Source organism: Phoca vitulina, unplaced genomic scaffold (assembly GCF_004348235.1).
Source record: "Phoca vitulina isolate PV1807 unplaced genomic scaffold, GSC_HSeal_1.0 scaffold41, whole genome shotgun sequence".
Lineage (NCBI taxonomy): Eukaryota > Metazoa > Chordata > Mammalia > Carnivora > Phocidae > Phoca > Phoca vitulina.
In genome coordinates this window covers 6,217,497-6,239,566 of record NW_022589744.1, presented here as the reverse complement: position 1 = coordinate 6,239,566, position 22,070 = coordinate 6,217,497, and the positions used below count along the sequence as shown (strand labels likewise).

Here is a 22,070-nt window from a genome sequence, read left to right as displayed (position 1 = left end):
GCTGCACTACTGACCCGTTCATGTGGGTTGATATTTACGACGTAAGCAGCATGCTGATTTTCACGATGGTCCGTGGATTGCTGCGGGCTGACTGCCTGGAAATAGGACTCTCAGTCAGAGTTCTACCACGAGCCAGTGGAGAGAGGTTTTCAGTCCCACAGAAATTTAATGAATACCCAAATATGCCATTTTCCCACCTAAGATGCTCACACATCCTTGAACAGAGGAGATAGGACGGAAGCGGTTGAGCAACATACCATAGTTCAGAGTGATCCATAAGGTGGACATTATACAAGGGCTGCCGGAGGGGCGAACAGTAAAAGATGCTGAGGGCAAATGTCTGTGTGATTAAGATGGGCTCAGAGTCAAGAGACAAAATGTAGGTGACCTGATTTTTAAAGAAGCAGCAGTAGTTGCCAGGACATTTGTAAGGGTCAAAGAGTCTAACTGGAAGAATGACAATAATGAGCAGGGGATCCTGGCGACGGGGATGGGAATTCTTGGTAAAAGCAGAAGCAGTATTCACAGGGCCATTATCATCACCAGCATATGGAGAGAAAGGATGGTAAAACCACAGAGAAGCTGATTTGGGGGACATCCTGACTAACGAAAAAACCCTATGTCCTACATTTCATTTTCTCCACAGAATTTCCCCCCAAAGTAGAGGTGCTCGACCTAATCCCGAAGAACCTGTTGATGAGGATGAAGATGTTAAAGCAGAAAGGCAAAGAGTAGCAGCTGCCCTGACCACTTCACACACAGACGAGGTAGAAAAGCAAGTGACACGGGCACCAGGGGGCTCAGTCTGTTGGGCGTCTGCCTTTGGCTCAGGTCATGATCCTGGAGTCCTGGGGTCGAGCCCCGTGTCGGGCCCACTGCTCGGCGGAGAGCCTGCTTCTCCCTCTCCTGCTCCCCCCGCTTGTGCTCTCTCTTTCTCTCTCTCTCACTCACTCTCTCTCAAATGAATAAAAATACAAAAAGGAAGAAAGAAAGAAAAGCAAGTGACAAAGTGGATGTTAATGGACCTATATTCAAGAACTATCAAGAAGAGAGGTCGATATGCTGGTTTTCATTTTGAAAGTTTGGAGCTTGGTGTATTTTCATAATTCTTAAATATGGAGGCACTTCTTTGAAGTATCCTGGAAGCTCAAAGGAACACACTGAACATAATGGTTTTATTGTTCTTTAGAGGAAAATGGGCTTTGATAAGTAGAGCTGTAATTTCAAAACCAAAAATTTCATGAGTTGGAGAATTTATGTGAGATTTGTTATAAAATGCTGAACAGGGATTAAGATTTGAAGGGTTATTCTTTTGTCTGACTTAGATGTTGTGATGTGCCCATGAGCCTAGACCTTTCTGGGAAGGCAAAGAGCCGGTTTCCATGAAGCTGCACTGTTTTATTTTTCTTTTTTAAGATTTTATATATTTATTTGCAAGAGAAAGAGAGAGTGAGTGAGCACAAGCAGGGGCTAGGGACAGAGGCAGAGGGAGAAACAGACTCCCCACTGAGCAGAGAGCCCGATGTCGGGCTCCATCCCAGGACCCCGGGATCATGACCTGAGCCGAAGGCAGATGCTTAACAGACTGAGCCACCCAGGCTCCCCTATACTGTTTTATTTAATTTAATTTATTTATTTATTTGACAGAGAGACAGAGAGAGAGCACAAGTAGGCAGAGCAGCAGGCAGAGGGAGAGGGAGAAGTAGGTTCTCCACTGAGCAGGGAACCTGACGCAGGGCTTGATCCCATGATCCTGATCAAGACCTGAGCCGAAGGCAGCCACTTAACTGACTGAGCCACCCAGGCGCCCCATACTGTTTTATTTTAGAAGATAGATTTAAGAGACTTAGAGATATTGTTGACATCAATGAATGCAGGTTACATTTGAAACAAGCAATATAGATTACTGTCAGTTTAACATATACTTCGTTTTGGAGCACCTGGGTGGCTCAGTCCATTAAGCATCTGACTCTTGATTTTGGCTCAGGTCATGATCTCAGGGTGGTGGGATCAAGCCCCGTGTGGGCTCTAAGCTCAGCAGGGAGTCTACTTCAGATTCTCCCTCTCCCTCTGCCCCTCCCAGCGTGCTCTCTCTCTCTGTCTCAAAATAAATGAATAAATCTTTTCTAAAAATTTAAAAAATGAAAATAAAATATACTTCGTTTTATGACATAGAGTAAGAAAATTTCCAGTAATGAGAACATAGGAACATAAAGTCCCTGAAGGTTAAGAGGAAAATCACACTGTCCTCTATTCCAGAAGCCTGTCATAATCGCTAGCTGTCTACACAAGGAGTATGCAGGTCAGAAAAAAAGTTGCTTCTCAAAGAGGAAGAAGAAAATAGCAGCAAGAAATATCTCCTTCTGTGTTAAAAAAGGTTTGGAAGAATCACTTAATTTTATTCACCATTATTTCGGAAATACCCACTGAACATCTCTGAAACAGGCACCATTGTACTTGCTGAAGCATGCATGCATGCATGCATGCATTCATTCACCCTCTATTTCTTGAGCATGCCAAGGACTGCTTTGTGTTCTGGAATATAATCATGAAAGAAATAGAAAAGTCCCTGTCCTCATGGATTTTACATCCTCAGAGAGGGTCAAAAACCAAAAATAACTTATCAAGAAAAGTGTCAGGTTGTCACAGAAGCAAGTTCTGTGTGGGACATTCAAATGTGTGGAATGACATGAGTGACTTGGGGCTGCATTCACTTAGGGTTCGGGAAAACCTTTCGGGAGCAGTGACATTTAAGACAAGACCCGAGTGATGAGAAAGGTGTCCATCTGTGTGAGCACGCAGAGCTAAGGACACCCAGACAGAGAGAAGAGCGAGGGCAGGAACTCAGAGCTGGGGCTGCCTTTGGAATGATCGAGGCATGAAGAGGCAGTGGGTGCACCTACAGGTGGAAGGGAGGAAGTCCCAAGAGGGGAGCAGGGCCAGATTGGTCCCACTTTGTGAAATACAGCAAAGGGTTTAGATTTTTATACCAAATTAGTGGAATGCCACCAGAGGGTTTTTAGCTAGCTTTTTGTTACCGTTTTAAGTTTTGAATAAATTGACACATTGGCTATTGTTTGTAAATTTGGGTGGCAGACAAGAGGCTAAGTTTATATCAGTTCAGATGAAAGATGATGGTGGCTTGGATGCAGGTGGGGGAATTTGGGATGGAGAAAATGTCCCTGACTTCCCAAGTTTGGGAATCACTTAAACATGTACTCAGCACATCAGCCACGTGCTACCAAAAAGAATCTGGCTCATTTTTAACTGAAAAAGTAATCTGGAAAACAAAGGATTTATTGACATCAAATCCATAAGCTTTTCACTAATATTTCATATAATTATGGGAGTTAGAGAACATGGTTTGGTGAAATGGATTACATATATGTTAAAAATTTCAAAATAGTACTGAGGGGTGTACATATCTCAAAAGGTTTGAAGAAACAGGTTTTGGTAATTCATTTCCCAGACTGATAATCAGTGATTCTCTTTCAGGTGAAATTTTGGGATTGCTAGGACCCAACGGTGCTGGTAAAAGCTCATCTATTAGAATGATTTCTGGGATCACGAAGCCAACAGCTGGAGAGGTAGTAAGAAATGACACAATGATTTTCATTCCCAAAATAGACATTTCATGATAAATATAGGTTATATCTTTGTAAAACTCTACTTTTAGTAATTTAAATAGTTTTCTTTTTTACTATTTATTTAATTTATTTTTTAATTTTATTATGTTAGTCACCATACAATACATCATTAGTTTTTGATGTGGTGATCCACAATAACATTGTTTTCGTATAACACCCAGTGCTCCATGCAGTACATGCCCTCCTTAATACCCATCACCAGGCTAAACAATCCCCCCTCTCCCCTCCCCTCTAAAACCCTGTTTGTTTCTCAGAGTCCATAGTCTCTCATGGTTCATCTCTCCCTCCAATCCCCCCCCTATTTTTCCCTTCCTTCTCCTAGTGTCCTCCATGCTATTCCTTATGTTCCACAAATAAGTGAAACCATATGATAATTGACCTTCTCTGCTTGACTTATTTCACTTAGCGTAATCTCCTCCAGTCCCATCCATGTTGATGTAAAAGTTGGGTATTCATCCTTTCTGATGGCTGAGTAATATTCCATTGCATATATGGACCACATCTTCTTTATCCATTCATCTGTTGAAGGGCATCTCGGCTCTTTCTGCAGTTTGGCTATTGCGGACATTGCTGCTATGAACATTGGGGTGCATATGGCCCTTCTTTTCACTACATCTGTGTCTTTGGGGTAAATACCCAGTAGTGCAATTGCTGGGTCATAGGGTAGCTCGATTTTTGAATTTTTGAGGAACCTCCACAATGTTTTCCAAAATGGCTGTACCAACTTGCATTCCCACCAACAGTGTAAGAGGGTTCCCCTTTCTCCACAACCTCTCCAACATTTGTTGTTTCTTTCCCTGTCCATTTTTGCCATTCTAACTGGTGTAAGGTGGTATCTCAATGTGGTTTTGATTTGAATTTCCCTGATGGCTAATGATGATGAACATTTTTTCATGTGTCTGTTAGCCATTTGCATGTCTTCTTCAGAGAAGTGTCTTTTCATATCTTCTGCCCACTTTTTGACTTGATTATTTGTTTTTTGGGTGTTGAGTTTGAGAAGTTCTTTATAGATCTTGGATACCAGCCCTTTATCTGTAGTGTCATTTGCAAATATCTTCTCCCATTCTGTGGGTTGCCTCTTTGTTTTGTTGACGGTTTCCTTTGCTGTGCAAAAGCTTTTTATCTTGATGAAGTCCCAAAAGTTCATTTTCGCTTTTGTTTCACTAGTCTTTGGAGATGTATCTTGAAAGAAGTTGCTGTGGGTGATGTCAAAGAGGTTCCTGCCTATGTTCTCCTCTAGGATTTTGATGGATTCCTGTCTCACATTGAGGTCTTTCATCCACTTTGAGTTTATCTTTGTGAATGGTGTTAGAGAATGGTCGAGTTTCAATCTTCTGCATGTGGCTGTCCAATTTTCCCAGCACCATTTATTGAAGAGACTGTCTTTTTTCCATTGCATGTTTTTTCCTGCTTTGTGAAAGATTATTTGACCATAGAGTTGAGGGTCCATATCTGGGTTCTCTATTCTGTTCCATTGGTCTGTATGTCTGTTTTTGTGCCAGTACCATGCTGTCTTGGTGATCACAGCTTTGTAATATAGCTTGAAATCGGGCAACGTGATGCCCCCAGCTTTTAGTAATTTAAATAGTTTTCTTTTTCAACATTTCCTTGGCGATTCGGGGTCTTTTGATCCCATACAAATTTTAGGATTGTTTGTTCCAGCACTTTGAAAAATGTCATTGGAATTTTGATTGGGATGGCGTTGAAGGCATAGATTGCTCTGGATAGCATAGACATTTTAACAATGTTTATTCTTCCGATCCATGAGCATGGAATATTTTTCCATCTTTTTGTGTCTTCTTCAATTTCTTTCATGAGTGTTTTGTAGTTCCTAGAGTATAGATCCTTTACCTCTTTGGTTAGGTTTATTCCGAGGGATCTTATGGTTTTTGGTGCTGTTGTAAATGGAATCGTTTCTCTAATTTCTCTTTCTACAGTTGCGTTGTTAGTGTATAAGAAAGCAACTGATTTCTGTGCATTGATTTTGTATCCTGCCGCATTACTGAATTGCTGTATGAGTTCTAGTAATTTGGGGGTGGAGTTTTTGGGTTTTCCACATAAAGTATCATGTCGTCTGTGAAAAGAGAGAGTTTGACTTCTTCTTTGCCAATTTGAATACCTTTTATTTCTTTTTGTTGTCTGATTGCTGTGGCTAGGACTTCTAGTACTGTGTTGAACAATAGTGGTAAGAGTGGGCATCCTTGACGTGTTCCTGATCTTAAGGGAAAGGCTCTCAGCTTTTCCCCAATGAGGATGATATTCGCTGTAGGTTTTTCATAGATAGATTTTATGAACTTGAGGAATGTTCCCTCTATCCCTATACTCTGAAGAGTTTTAATCAGGAAAGGATGTTGTATTTTGTCAAATGCTTTTTCTGCAACAATTGAGAGGACCATATGGTTCTTCTCCTTCCTCTTATTAATGTGTTCTATCACATTGATTGATTTGCGAATGTTGAACCACCTTTGCATCCCAGGGATAAATCCCACTTGGTCGTGATGGATGATCCTTTTAATGTATTGTTGGATCCTATTAGCTAGGATTTTGTTGAGGATTTTGGAATCCATATTCATCAGGGATATCGGTCTGAAATTCTCCTTTTTGATGGGGTTTTTGCCTGGTTTGGGGATTAAGGTAATGCTGGCCTCATAGAATGAGTTTGGAAGTTTTCCTTCTGTTTCTATTTTTTGAAACAGCTTCAGTAGAACAGGTATTATTTCTTCTTTGAATGTTTGGTGGAATTCCCCAGGGAATCCATCAGGCCCTGGATTCTTGTTTTTTGGGAGGTTTTTGATCATTGCTTCCATCTCGTTACTGGTTATTGGCCTATTCAAGTTGTCAATTTCTTCAGTCTTGGCAGTTTATAGGTTTCCAGGAAGGCCTCCATTTCATCCAGATTGCTCAGTTTATTGGCATATAGTTGTTGATAATAATTGTTTCTATTTCCTTGGTGTTAGTCGTGATCTCTCCCCTTTCATTCATAATTTTATTAATTTGGGTCCTTTCTCTTTTCTTTTGGATAAGTCTGGCCAGTGGTTTATCGATCTTACTAATTCTTTCAAGAACCAACTTCTAGTTTCGTTGATCTGATCTACCATGTTTCTGGTTTCTAATTCATTGATCTCTGCTTTAATTTTAATTATTTCTCTTTTAATGCGTGGCTTAGGCATCGTTTGTTGCTTTTTCTCTAGTTCTTTAAGGTGTAGAGTTAGTTGGTGAATTCGGGATTTTTCTATTTTTTTGAGTGAGGCTTGGATGGCTATGTATTTCCCCCCTAGGACTGCCTTTGCAGTATCCCATAGGTTTTGGACCGATGTGTTTTCGTTCTCATTGATTTCCATGAATTGTTTAAGTTCTTCTTTGATTTCCTGGTTGACCCAAACATTCTTGAGCAGAGTGATCTGTAGCTTCCAAGTGTTTGAATTTCTGCTAAATTTTTTCTTGTGATTGAGTTCCAGTTTTAAAGCATTGTGGTCTGAGAATATGCAGGGAATAATCTCAATCTTTTGGTATTGGTTGAGACCTGATTTGTGACCCAGTATGTGGTCTATTCTGGAGAAAGTTCCATGTGCGCTCAAGAAGAATGAGTATTCTGTTGTTTTAGGGTGGAATGTTCTGTAAATATCTATGAGGTCCATCTGGTCCAATGTATCATTCAAAGCTCTTGTTTCCTTGTTGATTTTCTGCTTAGATGATCTGTCCATTGCTGAGAGCGGAGTATTGAGGTCTCCTACAATTAACGTATTGTTATCAATATGACTCTTTATTTTGGTTAACAGTTTGCTTATGTAGATGGCTGCTCCCATGTTGGGGGCATAGATATTTACAATTGTTAGATCTTCTTGTTGGATAGACCCTTTAAGAATGATATAGTATCCTTCTGTGTCTCTAATTACAGACCTTAGTTTAAAATCTAATTTGTCTGATATAAGAATTGCTACCCCAGCTTTCTTTTGAGGTCTGCTGGCATGGAAGATGGATCTCCATCCCTTCACTTTCAGTCTGGATGTATCTTTAGGTTCAAAATGAGTCTCTTGTAGGCAGCATATGGATGGGTCCTGTCTTTTTATCCAATCTGCAACCCTGTGCCGTTTTATGGGAGCATTTAGGCCATTCATGTTGAGAGTGATTATTGAAAGATATGAATTAATTGTCATCATGTTGCCTGTGAAGGCGTTGTTTTTATAGATTGTCCCTGTAAATTTCTGTTGTATATCACTCTTGGGGTCTTTCTCCTTTTATAGAACCCCCGTAATATTTCTTGCAGGGCCGGCTTAGTGGTCACATATTCTTTCAGTTTCTGCCAGTCGTGGAAGCTCTGCATCTCCCCATCCATTCTAAATGAAAGCCTTGCCGGATAAAGTATTCTTGGCTGCATGTTCTTCTCATTTAGTACCCTGAATATGTCTTGCCAGGCCTTTCTGGCTTGCCACGTCTCTGTGGATAGGTCTGACGTTATTCTGATGTTCCTCCCTCTGTACGTAAGGAATCTCTTCCCCCTGACTGCCCTTAAGATGGTTTCCTTGGTTCTAAGATTTGCGAGTTTTACTATTACATGCCGGGGTGTTGGCCTGTTTTCCTTGATCTTAGGAGGGGTCCTCTCTGCCTCTAGGACTCGAATGTTTGTTTCATTCCCCAGATTAGGGAAGTTCTCAGCTACGATTTGCTCAAATACATCTTCTAGTCCTCTCTCTCCACTCCCTCCGGGATTCCAATTATTCTGACATTGGAATGCTTCATGGTGTCACTTATTTCTCTGATTCTATTTTCATGGATTCTGAGTTGTTTTTCCCTGGCCTCCTCTTTTCCCTTTTTATCTATTATATTGTCTTCCAGGTCGCTTATTCGTTCTTCTGCCTCAGTTACCCTAGCTGTTAGATTATCTAGATTGGATTGGATCTCACTGATAGCATTTTTAAGTTCTGCCAATTCAGCTTTCATTTCTGCCCTTAGAGACTCTATGTTGCCATTAATTGATTTCTCCATTCTAGCCATTGTCTTCACAATTGCTAGCCTGAATTCCATCTCCAACATCTTGGTTATATCTGCATCCATTTGTAAATCTGCAGGATAAGTCATAATCTCTGAGTCTTTTCTATTTTGGGGGCTCCTCCTCCTAGTCATTCTGTTGATGGGTGTTTGAGGGAATGTATGAGTCCAAATTATTGACCAGAACCCAAGCAAGATGCACCTGTTTTCTTGGGACCTTAGGGTTGCTGGCCTCTTGTTTCCCCAGCCTGTCTTCTGGGGGAGGGGCCTGCCGTGCTGTTACTCAGGCAACCCTGTTTGGGCAGAGTTGCCCTGTGCCCCTGTGGCAGGGGATGGGCTCAGCAGGAATCAGTTTTTGGGGCTTTTGTTCTCTGGTGGCTTTCCCTGGCAGCTTTCCGCGTCTCTTTCCGCGAGTCAGAGCAGAAGAGACTGTTTCCAACCCTCTGCCTCAGAGCAGAGAGACCACAGTCTGTTCTTCAGTGAGCTCTCTAGGCCACACTGTCTCCGTTTCTGTCCGTGCTGCTCTAAACTGCAGCGTCCTGGGTTGTGTGCCCCTCCGCAGGGCTCCCAGTCCTGCCTCCAGGTCGGAGCACGTCTCTGCCCTTTGTGCTTCTAAAACCGCCAGCTGCCCCCAGATTGCAGGCGCGACCCCTCCGCTCCGGGTTTCCGCCCCGGGGGCTGCCCTAAAGTTCTTTCCCGGCCGCTACTGTTCTGCGAGTCTGTGCCCCGTCCCCAGCACGCGAGGCTGTCGCTCACCGGCCGACAGCCAGGCACCCTCCCGCTGTCGTTTATCCTCCGATATCTGCCCGCGGAATCACGGCTCCCCGCTTCGTACCTTGAAACCAACTGCCTGCGATATTCTGTTTGTAGAGATCCAGATCTTCTTACTTCTCAGGCTGGTTTCGTGGGTGCTCAGAGTGGTCTGGTAGATATCCAGCTCAATTCCGGGGACCAGTTGAAATAGGGTCCCCTACTCCTCCACCATCTTTCCTTCCCCCTTAAATAGTTTTCTATAATAAATATGAATTTCTATAATACTTACTGTTTTAGCTTTTTAATTTTTGTGTATTTATTTATCTTTTTAATTAAAAATTTTTATTGAAGTACAATTAACATACAGTGTTATATTACTTTCAGGTGTACAATATAATGATTTCAATATTTCTATCACTTGCAACAACGTAGATTATAAAGGGTATAATGCTAAGTGAAAGAAGTCAGAGCAAGACAAATACCATAAGATTTCACTCATATAATATTTCTGTGATGCTCAGAAAATTTAGGTATTTATTAGCTACATGTCAGTTTCTTGAGTGTGAGATTGGAGAAAAGGCTACATGTGTTTCTAAAACTGGTTTACTTTCTTAGGTAGAACTGAAAGGATGTGGTTCAGTTTGGGATGATCAGGCAGACAACACGGTCAACTTCCTGGGATATTGTCCTCAGGAGAACGTGCTCTGGCCCAACCTGACAGTGAGGGAACATCTGGAGGTCTTCGCCACCATCAAAGGGCTGAGGAAAGGGGACGCCACCATTGCCATTGCACGGTAAAGAGAGGTCATGTGATTCCTTTTTGTCCAGAGACAGGGAGGCTATTCCACTGATGATAATTTCACTGATAAAGAATGGAGAACAGAGGGGCACCTGGGTGGCTCAGTCGTTAAGTGTCTGCCTTTGGCTCAGGTCATGATCCCAGGGTCCTGGGTTCGAGTCCCACATTGGGCTCCCTGCTCAGCGGGAAGCCTGCTTCTCCCTCTCCCACTCCTCCTGCTTGTGTTCCCTCTCTCGCTGTGTCTCTGTCAAATAAATAAAATCTTAAAAAAGAAAAAAATGGAGAGTAGAAATGATGTCTGCACCTTTTCAGAGAGTGTCCACGGTAGAGCAGGGATGGAGGGACGGGCGCTGTTTCCTGCATCCTTGATTGAGGAATCTTTAAAAAAAATAATTGTATAAAATAATTGACAATGTTAAATGAGTGAATAATCATGAATAATCATCCATTTCAGTTCCAAATTCAAAATTCTAGTTATTCTTTAGAACTTTTTATGAGGTGGAAAATCTTTCCTGTTCTGAAACAAACTTTTTCTCTTTAATCATGAGTTTCAGAATAATAGTGCCCAGCTTCCCTCCAATGCTATTACTCTTCTGTGGGATTACAGTTTCCAAAGATCCTCTTTGGAACTGACATTCTCCTCCTGTTTTCCATCAGATTGGTGGATACTTTCAAACTGCATGAACAGCTAAATGTTCCAGTGCAGAAATTACCGGCAGGAGCCACCAGAAAGGTATGTGGGATGTTTGATGTTATTCTGAGGGCTGACGTGGTGGCAGGGAATAAGGTGCTTCTCTGTCTTTCAGTTGTGTTTTGTGCTGAGCGTCCTGGGAAATTCGCCGATCCTGCTTCTGGATGAGCCATCGACAGGCATGGACCCAGCCGGGCAGAGGCAACTGTGGTGGGCATAACCCTCAGAGCTACGAGTATAAACCTCATGTCAAAGTTGTGTTTTTAAACTGATCTTAGATGGGGCACCTAGCTGACTCAGTCAATAGAGCATGCAATTCTTAATCTCAGGGTTGTGAGTTCAAGCCCCATGTTGGGTGTTTAGCTTACTTTAAAAAAAATTTTTAATTAAAAAAAAACCTGATCTTGGAAAATCAAATCCACTCATTTCTAATTTAGTGGAGATAATCCATATCATTAGGAAAATAAATATTTCACAAATAGATTCTCTCATGTTGTATCATAATCATGTGCTATTAATGTTAAAAAAAAACTCTTAAGCATTTTGTTGGAATTTTAGGTCTTGCAATTTGGAGTTCAATTTTTTTAATTATTGAGGTATATGTATTGAGGTGTTTTTTTTTTTAAGTCTATTAACTTACATTTTTTTGTCCATTTCCTTTTCTTCCCCCCTTTACCAAATCTGTCAAATTTGCTTATCCAGTTTTTCTTAGTTTTTAAATTGTTTTTACTTTCCTTTCTAGGATGTACCATTTGAATTAATAAAATCATCCAATCTAATTTCATATTTGTGACTGTCCAATAGTTTCCCTACTTCTTTAAAGAACTTCATTGTGGAAATTTTATACAAATGTAAAGAGAATCATTTATGAACCCAGTATACCCATGACCTATTTCAACAGTTACCCATATAAGTCACACCTTTTTTCATTTTACCTCTACCCATTCCCTTTTCTCCACTCCTATCACTTTGAAGCACATACTAGGCAGCCTACCCTTTATTTATAAATATTTCAATTAGTTTCTTCAAAAGATAGGAAGTTTTCTTTTTTAAAAACTTTAGCAGAATACCATTAGCATACCTAAAAATATTAAACACTTTTCTTTATATTATCAAAAAACCTAATCAGTATTCACATTTCTGGTTTTTTAAATTAGAAATATGACTTATAAATATGATTCATAAACTATATTTTATCTACACAATTTTCCCTCCATTTCTCTTTTTTTTCTACCCTTTTTTTAACAGTGATTTTTTTGGGCTCATTTCAGGCAGATGATCCAGACAGCCATTAAAAACACAGAAAAAGTGGCACTCCTGAGCACCCATTACCTGGCCGAAGCCGAGGCCATATGTGACCGCATCGCTATCATGGTGTCTGGAAGGCTGAGGTGGGTGTCTTTCTGGAGGCTCTGCTTGACCCTCAAAACAAAATTCCCTGTGGAAAGAGCAGAATCACTGTGAGCACCTGGAGTTCTTCCCATCAGCTCGCTCAGTGATGCCCTTTCCCTTACATTTGAAACTTAAGAAGAATGTAAAAAATTTAAGGGGCAGTATATTTTCCAACATGTTTCCCTTCTTCCCATAGGTGCATCGGTTCCATCCAACACCTGAAAAACAAACTTGGCAAGGATTACGTTCTAGAACTGAGAGTGAAGGAAGCTGCCCAAGTGACTTGGGTCCACGCTGAGATTCTGAAGCTTTTCCAACAGGCTACACAGCAGGAAAGGTGAAGGAGCTTCTGATGATGGGGAAACTTGTTGGCTTTACTTACTCAGTGGTTTCTTTTCTGCTCTGTGAGGACTTCAGGGTGATTTGACTTCCTAATAAATTAGGGACCTCAAAAACTGATTTACTGACTCTCCCAGATTATAAGAGATTTGGGAGCCACCCAGGAAGCTGTGTCTCCCCCACCCAGGAAGGCTTGGGGACACCTTACATGGACCTCCTCAGCCACCCAAGGCTGGGCTTAGAGCAGGACTTGGAAAAATTGGGGGAAAGGAACTTCTCATGCCTGGAACCCACATGGGACCACAGTTGGACCCATGGCGCCCTCCACAGACCTCCCTGAAAATATTTGAAAGATGTAACTATTTAAGGTGAATTCCCCTCTTGGAAACAAACAGCAATCGTGATAATCAAATAGTCTCCCTCTAATGAGTTTTAATGCCTCAAATGGAGAATAGAAAGGTGTGTGTGTGTGTGTGTGTGTGTGTGTTTGTGTATGTCTGTGTGTCGGGGGAGAGGGGGCCAAGGAGGTGGAGCAAGAACTGGATTTGGAATTCCTTGGAGGGATAAACACGCCAAAGAAGCAAGTGCTATTTCCATTTTAGCACAGCATAAATGTAATGGAATTATCGAAGTCTACGCAAGGGCAAGTAACTCAGTCCTGTTCCCAGACTCTTGGTGTAACTATGTAGTGGGAAGATCATGAGTGGCAAGGCTGAAGAAGCAGGGGCTGGGCTGGAGAGGGCCAGGCCTGAAGGTCTGGGGGCATCACACTGCTATCTGGGAATGAGCTGAGAATGGGCATGAGGTCATCCAGCTGGAAATGGCACATGGAAGCAAGACGCCACAGATCCCCTCTGGCTCTTCCTCTCTTCAGAGGTCAGGGAAGTTTATAGTTAAAGCCTTTTGAACCCTCCCCATCAGGTCCCTCTCTCTTAACCTCACATCTCCCTTTCCTTAGCTTTCTGGTGAGAAGGATGAAATATTAAATGAATGAATGAATTGCAACCTAATTTAAGCTAAGCAAAGGGATTAGTTCAGATGTCTGTGTTCAACAACAACAACAAAAGGTTTGCATACACTGAGCATAAATGCAATTATTCTGGATTCTTTCTAGAAGAATTATCTCCAACAGCCAGCCACGAAAGACATTTTAAGAATTTTCCATCAGTCATTTTACTTACTTTTTTTAAAATTTTTTTATTGTTATGTTAGTCACCATACATTACATCATTAGTTTTTGATGTAGTGTTCCATGATTCATTGTTTGCATATAACACCCAGTGCTCCATGCAGAACGTGCCCTCTTTAATACCCATCACCAGGCTAACCCATCCTCCCACCCCCCTCCCCTCTAGAACCCTCAGTTTGTTTTTCAGAGTCCGTCGTCTCTCATGGTTCGTCTCCCGCTCTGATTTCCCCCCCTTCATTCTTCCCCTCCTGCTATCTTCTTCTTCTTTTTTTTTTTTTAATATATATTGTATTATTTGTTTCAGAGGTACAGGTCTGTGATTCAACAGTCTGTGAATTGTGTAAGACTGTTGAATTACTCACTTTTTATGTAAGCCATACATTTATTTGTATTACTTTTATTTTCATCAAAGGAAATTGATGTTAATATCAGTATTTATTTTGATGGTCATTTTCTCCCCTTGAAACTCAAGGTCAAATATGACATTTTCATATTCCCAGGTATTCCTCCTTCTTGGTCTATAAACTACCTTTGGTGGATGTTTACCCTCTATCTCAGACCTTTCGCAAATTGGAGGCAGGTAAGAGTTACCGTTGTAAAATAAAACTTTTGAGGAATCAGTTCAGCATCAGGTAATAATTTCGTGGTAGGTAATTGTGTAATCCATTTTAAAAATATGCAAATTCTTAATGGTTTTAAGAATCCTAATGGTAGGTAGTGGTGGGATTTAACCCCAAAAGTGGTTAATCCAGTTCTCTGGAAAGAGGTTTATCTTCAGGGCAGGGACTGGAGCTACGGAAAACACACAGCTGAGCTTGGCTGGTTCTGCCGTGAATTCATAACATTAACCTCACAAATTCACAACATTAACATAGTGGGGGCTGCATTGTCTGTGTGCACAACCCATTTACACCAAGTGTCCTAAATTACTGCTTCACTCCTCTTTCCTTCCCTCCTGCTTTTCTCCCTCAGTTGATGCCCTTGCTTTATATTTCACTAATAAAATAAAAGCCACAGAAAACCTTCCACCCGTGTACCCGCCTCCTTGCGTCTGGGCCGTGTGTTCTGCCTTCCTGTCACAGTGAACAAACTGTCTGTGTCTCCTGCTAAGTCCGTCCCCTCCATCGTGCGGACTCCTCTTGCCATTCGACACATTGTCTACTTTTTCCCTTCATCCTCATTTTTCTGCTTTCGGCTGGGTCAGTCCCGGCAGCAGACCGGCATGGAGTAATTCCTCACACAGCGTAGTGGTGAAGAGCTCCAAGTTCAGTGTCAGCTGGGAGACACTGGGTAAAGCTACTGAATCCCTGCATGTCTAGGTGATCCGTCTCTAAATGAGGGGTAATATCAGTGCCCACTTGGGCTGGGTCATTAGGAAGATTAAATGAATTCATTTGTGAAGTGTTTAGACTTGTACCAGGCTCATTGTGTTTGAGAGAATATGAATCCCCAGTTTACTCCCTCCACTCTGGACACCCTGACTTCCTAGCTCTTCCTAAATGCTACCAGACATGCATGCTCCTGCCCCAGCACTTTGCACTCGCTGATCCTTCTTCCTGAAATTCTACTACTTCCAAATATCCAGCTTGTTTTCTCACTTCTTTCAAGTTTCTGCTCAATTCTTACCTTGTAACTATGACCAACACCAACCATCCGGTTAAAAAAGAGTGCCTGACACTTCCTGTTTCCTCTACCTGATTTATTTTCCCTCTGTAGTAGCAATCAGCATTTCCTTTATCATATATTTAAGTCCTCATTTATCTAATGCCCATATTGCTGCCACTAGAATGCAGAGTTTTATACACAAAGGCAGGGTTTTGTTTTCATCACTACTCTGTCCCTGGTACCAAGCGCGGCAAACACACAGAAGAGTCTCAGTGTGTGAGTGGTGAACTGTGAATATGTGAATATGTGAATGTGGTTTCCTGGCAGGGATGCTGGGCACAGCAGATAAACTGGCTGAAGCCAGTTACACGGAAGCATTGGGTCCTTTCAAAGGGAAAGGAATGGATTGAAATCCTCCTTGTGTGTAGGGATGTGTCAATCAATTACGTAGTTCCTCAAGGAGCTTACGTTTCCCAGGACACATATACTATGTAATAAAATGTATCAAAATGTAATATGAGAAAATTCTCATATCAAGATTAATTTAATTTGTATTTATATTAACTCTATGACTTTTCATGATTCCCTTCTTTCACCAAGCATTTGCTTATTCAGCTGTATATTCTATTTATGTTAATAGTGTGTATTTTTATTTTGTATGACTTTGAAAAAATTCTTGGTAATAATTTGTAAGCATCTACTAGCAATCTTTTTTTTTTTTTCCCCCCAGTGAAACATAACTTTAACCTGGAAGAGTACAGCCTCTCTCAGTGCACATTGGAAAAGGTGGGTCAGCTTTTATGGTTTGTATCATTCCTGTAAGTTTCATGTGAAAGTAATTATACATATTTCCTATTTATTTTGAAGACAATAAACAACTTGATAATTCCTTTTCCTTCTGCATTGTCTCCTATTTAGGTATTTTTAGAGCTTTCTAAGGAGCAGGATCTGGAAAATTTCGAAGAAGAAATTGATACAACCATGAGATGGGAACTCCTCTCTCCTTCAGACGACTTTTAAAAGTTCAAACCTATTAATTCTTGTGTCATATAAGCCTCGGTTCTATGTAATAATTGGCAGTATGTATAATTTTAAAAATCATTAACATCAATATCAGGGTGTATTTTGTATATTTGGTCAACAAATGAATACATGTCAAAATTGTTCTTCCCCTTAAATTTAGGAACGATAGAAAATCTGTGATAAAGGCAATATAAAGTATTAATAAAGTTACCTGAAGACCAGAGACCAGGTATTGTGGAAATCAAACCACAAGCTTGGAATTTTTTCTGAAGTATAACTTTAAACATGTCGTATCACTTTGAAATATGACATTTACTAAGAAATTCGTAGCGGAATTATGAAGGATCTATTCAACAGCCAGAAGCTGCAGGATGGCTGCACGCGTTTGGGAGGCCTCAGGTTTATGAGTTTGCTTTAAAACACAAGTAAAACCCAAGAGTCTTCCCCTGAAACCTTTTCAGAAATTGTTTTGAAATTCACAGAGTGAGGAGTCCATTGGACTCACCCATGAACAAGCACGTGCATCGGAAGAGCGTTCAAACTTACCTTGTGAAAATAAAGGGAGTCACAACAGCATTTGATCAGATTTTTAAGATTTTGAATGTTACTTCATGATTGTGGGGGTGCTGATTTCTCTCATCAGTTGACCCTTGCACAACACAGGGGTTAGGGGTGACAAACTCCCTGTGCAGTCAAAAATCTGCATATAACTTTTGACTCCCCCCAGAACTTAACCACTAATAGCCTACTGTTGACCGGAAGCCTTCCCCAAACATAAATAGTCAATTAACACAGTTTTGTGTTATATGTATTATACGCTGTATTCTTACAATAAGTCAGCTACAGAAAAGATAAAGTTACTAAGAAAATCATAAGGAAAAAATACATGTACTGTACTGTATGGTAAAAAATCCGTATATAAGTGAACCCGTGCAGTTAAAATCCGTGTGGTCCAAGGGTCAACTGTATTTTACTGCTATTTTTAAATCACTTCTTTCTTATGTATGTACATGTACATGTGTTTTTATGTCTATACACACACAGGCATAAATCATTTGTATTACTAAATTTAAAAAAACATGTGTGAGCTTTACATGTAATTTTATTTTTTTCCTTAAGTAATAGTTATTTCATTTTAAATATCACAAGAAAATTTCTTGAAGACCAAGCAGTATTTTTGATGCCTTTTTTTTTTTTTGGTGATGTTATATAATTTAAAACATATTGTTATGCTCATTGAAGAATTTTTGTATAATGGAGAAAAACATAGAAATTGAATAGAAGAATCACCACACTTCCTCCATACCAAAAAAAAATCAGTTTCTTTTTTCTTTTACAAAAGAATGGAATCACTATAGTATATATAATTTCTTAACTAGATGTGCATATTTGCTGATATAACATTGAAATTGTTTTAATTTACTTTTAAACTTACGGTGACATTCCAGTTTTATATGTTTGTATTTTATTTTGTGTTATTTGTATTTTTTTGTTCATTTATTTTTGTGTTTTAATCTTTTTCTAATCCATTTTTCACATAATTAAATATTTTATCTGCATATATTACATATCATAATTATATCTAGAACATTATGTTTCCAAATCCATGATAAATAATCAGTGGCTTACTGTTTATTCAGGATGCTTTAGTGCCCTGTAAAAGCAAATTCATATCATAATGAGAGTTGGGTTTAAATTATTTCTAAAATTCAAGCAATGACTTCTCCTGTCTTGCTCAAATGTGTAAGATCACAACATGTATAACCATTTCACATAGTAATATGATGAAATCTTTGCTTATATTCATTATAAGTTATAAATTTTCTTAACTGTTGTAGAAATATGTTTACAAAGTACTGAATAACGAATATCAGATGTATAAATATTTTTAAAAGATTAAATTGGACATGGTTTGCTAAACCCATCATAATATGGGTGTTTTTGAAGACTTGGGTTTTTATTAGGAATATATTCAAGAGCCGTCTACGACCATACCACCCTGAACGCGCCCGATCTCGTCTGATCTCAGAAGCTAAGCAGGGTTGGGCCTGGTTAGTACTTGGATGGGAGGAATATATTCAAGAGCAGATAAATGGGTATGAAAAGGGAAGGAGATCAGAATAAAACGAAAGAAAGGATTTTTTCAAAAGGAAAAATAGTTGCATCATCTCTAACTCTGTTGTAGACAGGTCCTGTGCTGGTTTTGTTTGTTATTTTCCTACTATACCCCTTCCAAGGGAGACTGACTGCTGTGGACTGCATCACCAATTCCCCACTTTCATGGTTGGCCTCATGGTTGGCTTCCAGTTGGTTGTCCAATCCAACAGGAAAAAGCAACAATAGATACGAAGGTAGAAGAGGAGAGAGGTTAGAGGATCTCTTCCCTCCTGCCCTTATTTTAGTTCCAGATCTCAAGTAGATGTATCCTTCGAGGCCTATAACCTTTGCCCTCCTCCAGTTACATGCATCTGCTTCTGGCCCCTCTAACACTAAAATTGACTCCAGGAATGTCCTACTCTTACCTCATCCTTCTCACTCAGCCTCCAGCAAATCATCAGAATTACCATTTAAGGTGTTTGTTCCTAGTTTATGGCTCTCCTGACTTCTGCTCTAGGTAAGCTGGTCTTGGCTGCAATTCTCTGTATTCATTTGCATAAAAAAAGATATATATATATATACTGATCTCTGCCCCCAGTTCCTTCTAATATTTGGTTTTGGACTCCAGTTCCTAACACAGAGCTCCTAAGACCCTGGGGGTCTCTTGAGTGATAGAAGTAACTTTTGTTCTAATGAGATGACTCATGGGCTCCAGCACTGGCCACCAGAAAGACCAAGCCATGATTAGAAGCTTGGTACTTTCAGCCCCATCCCGATTCTCCAGAGGTGGGAGAAGCATCGGAAATTGAGTTGAGAGTCAATCATACCTATCTGATGAAGCCTCCATAAAAATTCCAAAAGTATTGGATTCAGAGAGCATCCACGCTGGTGAACACATCTATGTGCTGGGAAGGTGGTAGGTGCATCCCAATTCCAGGGTGACTGAGGCTTCTATGCTTGGAACCCTTCCAGACCTTATCCTATGTATCTCTTCATCTGGCTATTCATCTGAATCCTTATCATATTGTTTATTATATAATAAACCAGTCAACATAAGTAAGAGTTCCCCTGAGGTCTGTAAGCTGTTCTAGCAAAGTGTCAAACCCAAGGATGGGGTCACGGGAACCCCATTTATAGCTGGAAGGTCAGAAGTAGAGGAGATAACAGGGGACTTGGTGATTGGCACCTGAAGCAGGGTCAGTCTTGTGAGACAGGGCTAGTAACTGGTGGGATCTGACGCTAACTCCAGACAGACAGTGTCAGAACTAAACCAAATTGTAGGACACCCAGCAGGTTTTTGAGAATTGGTATGTGGGGGGAAAAAAAAAACCCACACATTTGGTGGCCAGAAGTGAAGTATGAGAGCAAAGGAAAACACAAAGGAAAAAACAGTTTTTTCTAGACATTTGGTGTCAGTGAAGTGGAATTTGCTAGAACAGCTCTGGCTCATGGAAACACATGGTTTGGGAACAGGAAAAATGGAGAGCAGGGATGAGGAGTTCTTGGTCCCTGGATGGCTACCTAGTCACACATAGTATAAAACTGCAGCTGCTCTTTGATCAGTTACTAAAAGTACAAGTTACCAGTGGAATTAGAGATGAAAGTAGACCCAACTCCTGAGGAGTTGGCTCGTTGGATATGTAAGGAAATGCAAAATAATAAGCATGCTAAATATATAATCTCTTGGTTATTGTTATCTGTAATGGCTAAAATAAGAGAGAGTTCTGAGTTGGACCTTGATGCTGGAACATGTTCAAATTTGGGTCAGTCTGAGCTTTGGCCACTAGATTCAAAGTTGCTCAGAAAGGGAAAAATTATGCCAGGAAGGTGCCTCTAATCACCCTCTGATCACCAAAGAGGTAGTCAGTGTGGTGGATGCCAAAACCAAAAAACTACTAAAACCAGGGCGTATAGCATGAAGGAGAGGTCTCATTTTGTGGATCAAATTATCAGCTTCCTGAGGAATCTCTACCAAAATGGACTATGAGAGTAACTAATTTGGGGTCTATGTCTTTGGTTTTGAATGTTTCAGAGTGGAAGAGCATGTTTGGGTTGCTAGAGGATCTGCAGCCCTCTACTGAACAATCACAGATGGTTATATGTGATCCAGACACACAGAAGGTTATTCCTGAGGCATTCCTGGTAGACTGGATAAAAGCCACCATAAGGTGTGCTTACCTGAGAAGGAGGACTGCCCAACTCCCCCTATAATTGCCAAGTGGAACTCATCAGATGAAGCAGCTGATATGCTTTGCAGGCAAGCCATGTGGGATTGACTTTATAGTGACTAGGACATTCACCCACTGAATATACCCGTTACCAGGTTATAGTAAATGCTGTGATTAAGGGGGCCCCTGTTACGTGGGCACCCCATGTGACATTACTCTTGCAAAATCGAACAGTCTGGGAAACTTTATCAGAGTTGCTGTCTTATCTTCCCCATCTGGATCTTACTGATACCGAGGTCACCAAAGTAATTAAAAAGAAAATGGGAGAGACAGAAAGGAGAGTCAAGGGACTCCACCCAGCAGTGAGGACGTCTTTAGATGGTTATTGAGAAAGGGATGAATGTGGTGGACACAGATGGTGTTGAAACAAAGGTGTCGATTCAGCATTATTGAAGCTTGTATGGACCAGTGAGACTCCCCGTGGGTCCCCCAACACTAGAAGGCCCCAAACAAGTTCTCTCCATTTACTCCACTTTGGAGGAATTTAAAAAGCCAGAGGGCAAAGATTATATGAGATGCCATCCAGAATTGCATGAGGTATAGGGTAAGCAACTTAAAGTTAATATTGAAGGAGAGGCCAGGGTCTTCTGGCCCAGCCTGGTAGGGACCCAAGGCCATAGGCACATGTGTGGATAAAATGGCCCTGTAGAGGAAGGAGAGGAGGAGAAACTTTTTTGGGGACTCCTTAACACAAGAATCAATGCACTGTGATTTGAAACCTGTTGGTGACATCTTAATGGTGACTTAATTTAGACCAAGGAAGATATGGAGATTAAAAGGTTGATGGGATTAAGGTGAAAGTTTAGATGAAAATTGGGATTCTTGAGCAAACTTTATGTGAGGTGGTTGGTTTTCCTTTACCTGACTGTATTATTTGGGTGGATATTATGTCCAACTAGCAATTACTTCCCCTACATAATATTGTAAATAGAAGGCATGACAGTCCGCCCTCAGGCCAGTCTTAATTAGACATGCTCGGTGGGAACCACTAGAATTTCTCAAACTTACACAGGTGGTTAATTTAAAACAATGCAGAGTACCTGGTGGGCAGAGAGATTACCTCTTTAATTAATGACAAGTTAGAAGCTGGAACGCTGGTAGCAACAAATTCTCTGTATCATAGCCCTCTGTGGCCTGTGGAAAAGTCTTACAGCTCATGGAGACTAACAGTGGACCACCAAGGCTTAAATAAAGCTGTACTGTCCAATACATCAGCAGTTCCAGACACAGTTTCAAGCACCCACAAAATACAACAGGTACCAAGTGATTTTTTTTTTCCAAACACTGTCTTCTATATCTCAATCTTGGAAGAGACCCA

At 40.7% G+C, this 22,070-nt stretch overlaps 1 protein-coding gene across 2 annotated transcripts in view; it reads left to right on the top strand.

The window, feature by feature from the left end:
• Positions 1-17,157, top strand: part of ABCA6 (ATP binding cassette subfamily A member 6) — an 84,990-nt gene extending 67,833 nt beyond the window's left edge. For both annotated transcript variants that reach the window (XM_032429789.1, XM_032429790.1), the window contains 11 exons: positions 647-767; positions 2,260-2,377; positions 3,496-3,587; positions 10,005-10,183; positions 10,846-10,921; positions 10,995-11,089; positions 12,151-12,270; positions 12,468-12,608; positions 14,300-14,379; positions 16,135-16,190; positions 16,323-17,157. In XM_032429789.1, the coding sequence (XP_032285680.1) occupies positions 647-767; positions 2,260-2,377; positions 3,496-3,587; positions 10,005-10,183; positions 10,846-10,921; positions 10,995-11,089; positions 12,151-12,270; positions 12,468-12,608; positions 14,300-14,379; positions 16,135-16,190; positions 16,323-16,424 (1,180 nt within the window). In that variant the 3' untranslated portion in view covers positions 16,425-17,157. The remainder of the gene's footprint in view (positions 1-646; positions 768-2,259; positions 2,378-3,495; positions 3,588-10,004; positions 10,184-10,845; positions 10,922-10,994; positions 11,090-12,150; positions 12,271-12,467; positions 12,609-14,299; positions 14,380-16,134; positions 16,191-16,322) is intronic.
• The last annotated feature ends 4,913 nt before the right edge of the window (positions 17,158-22,070 follow it).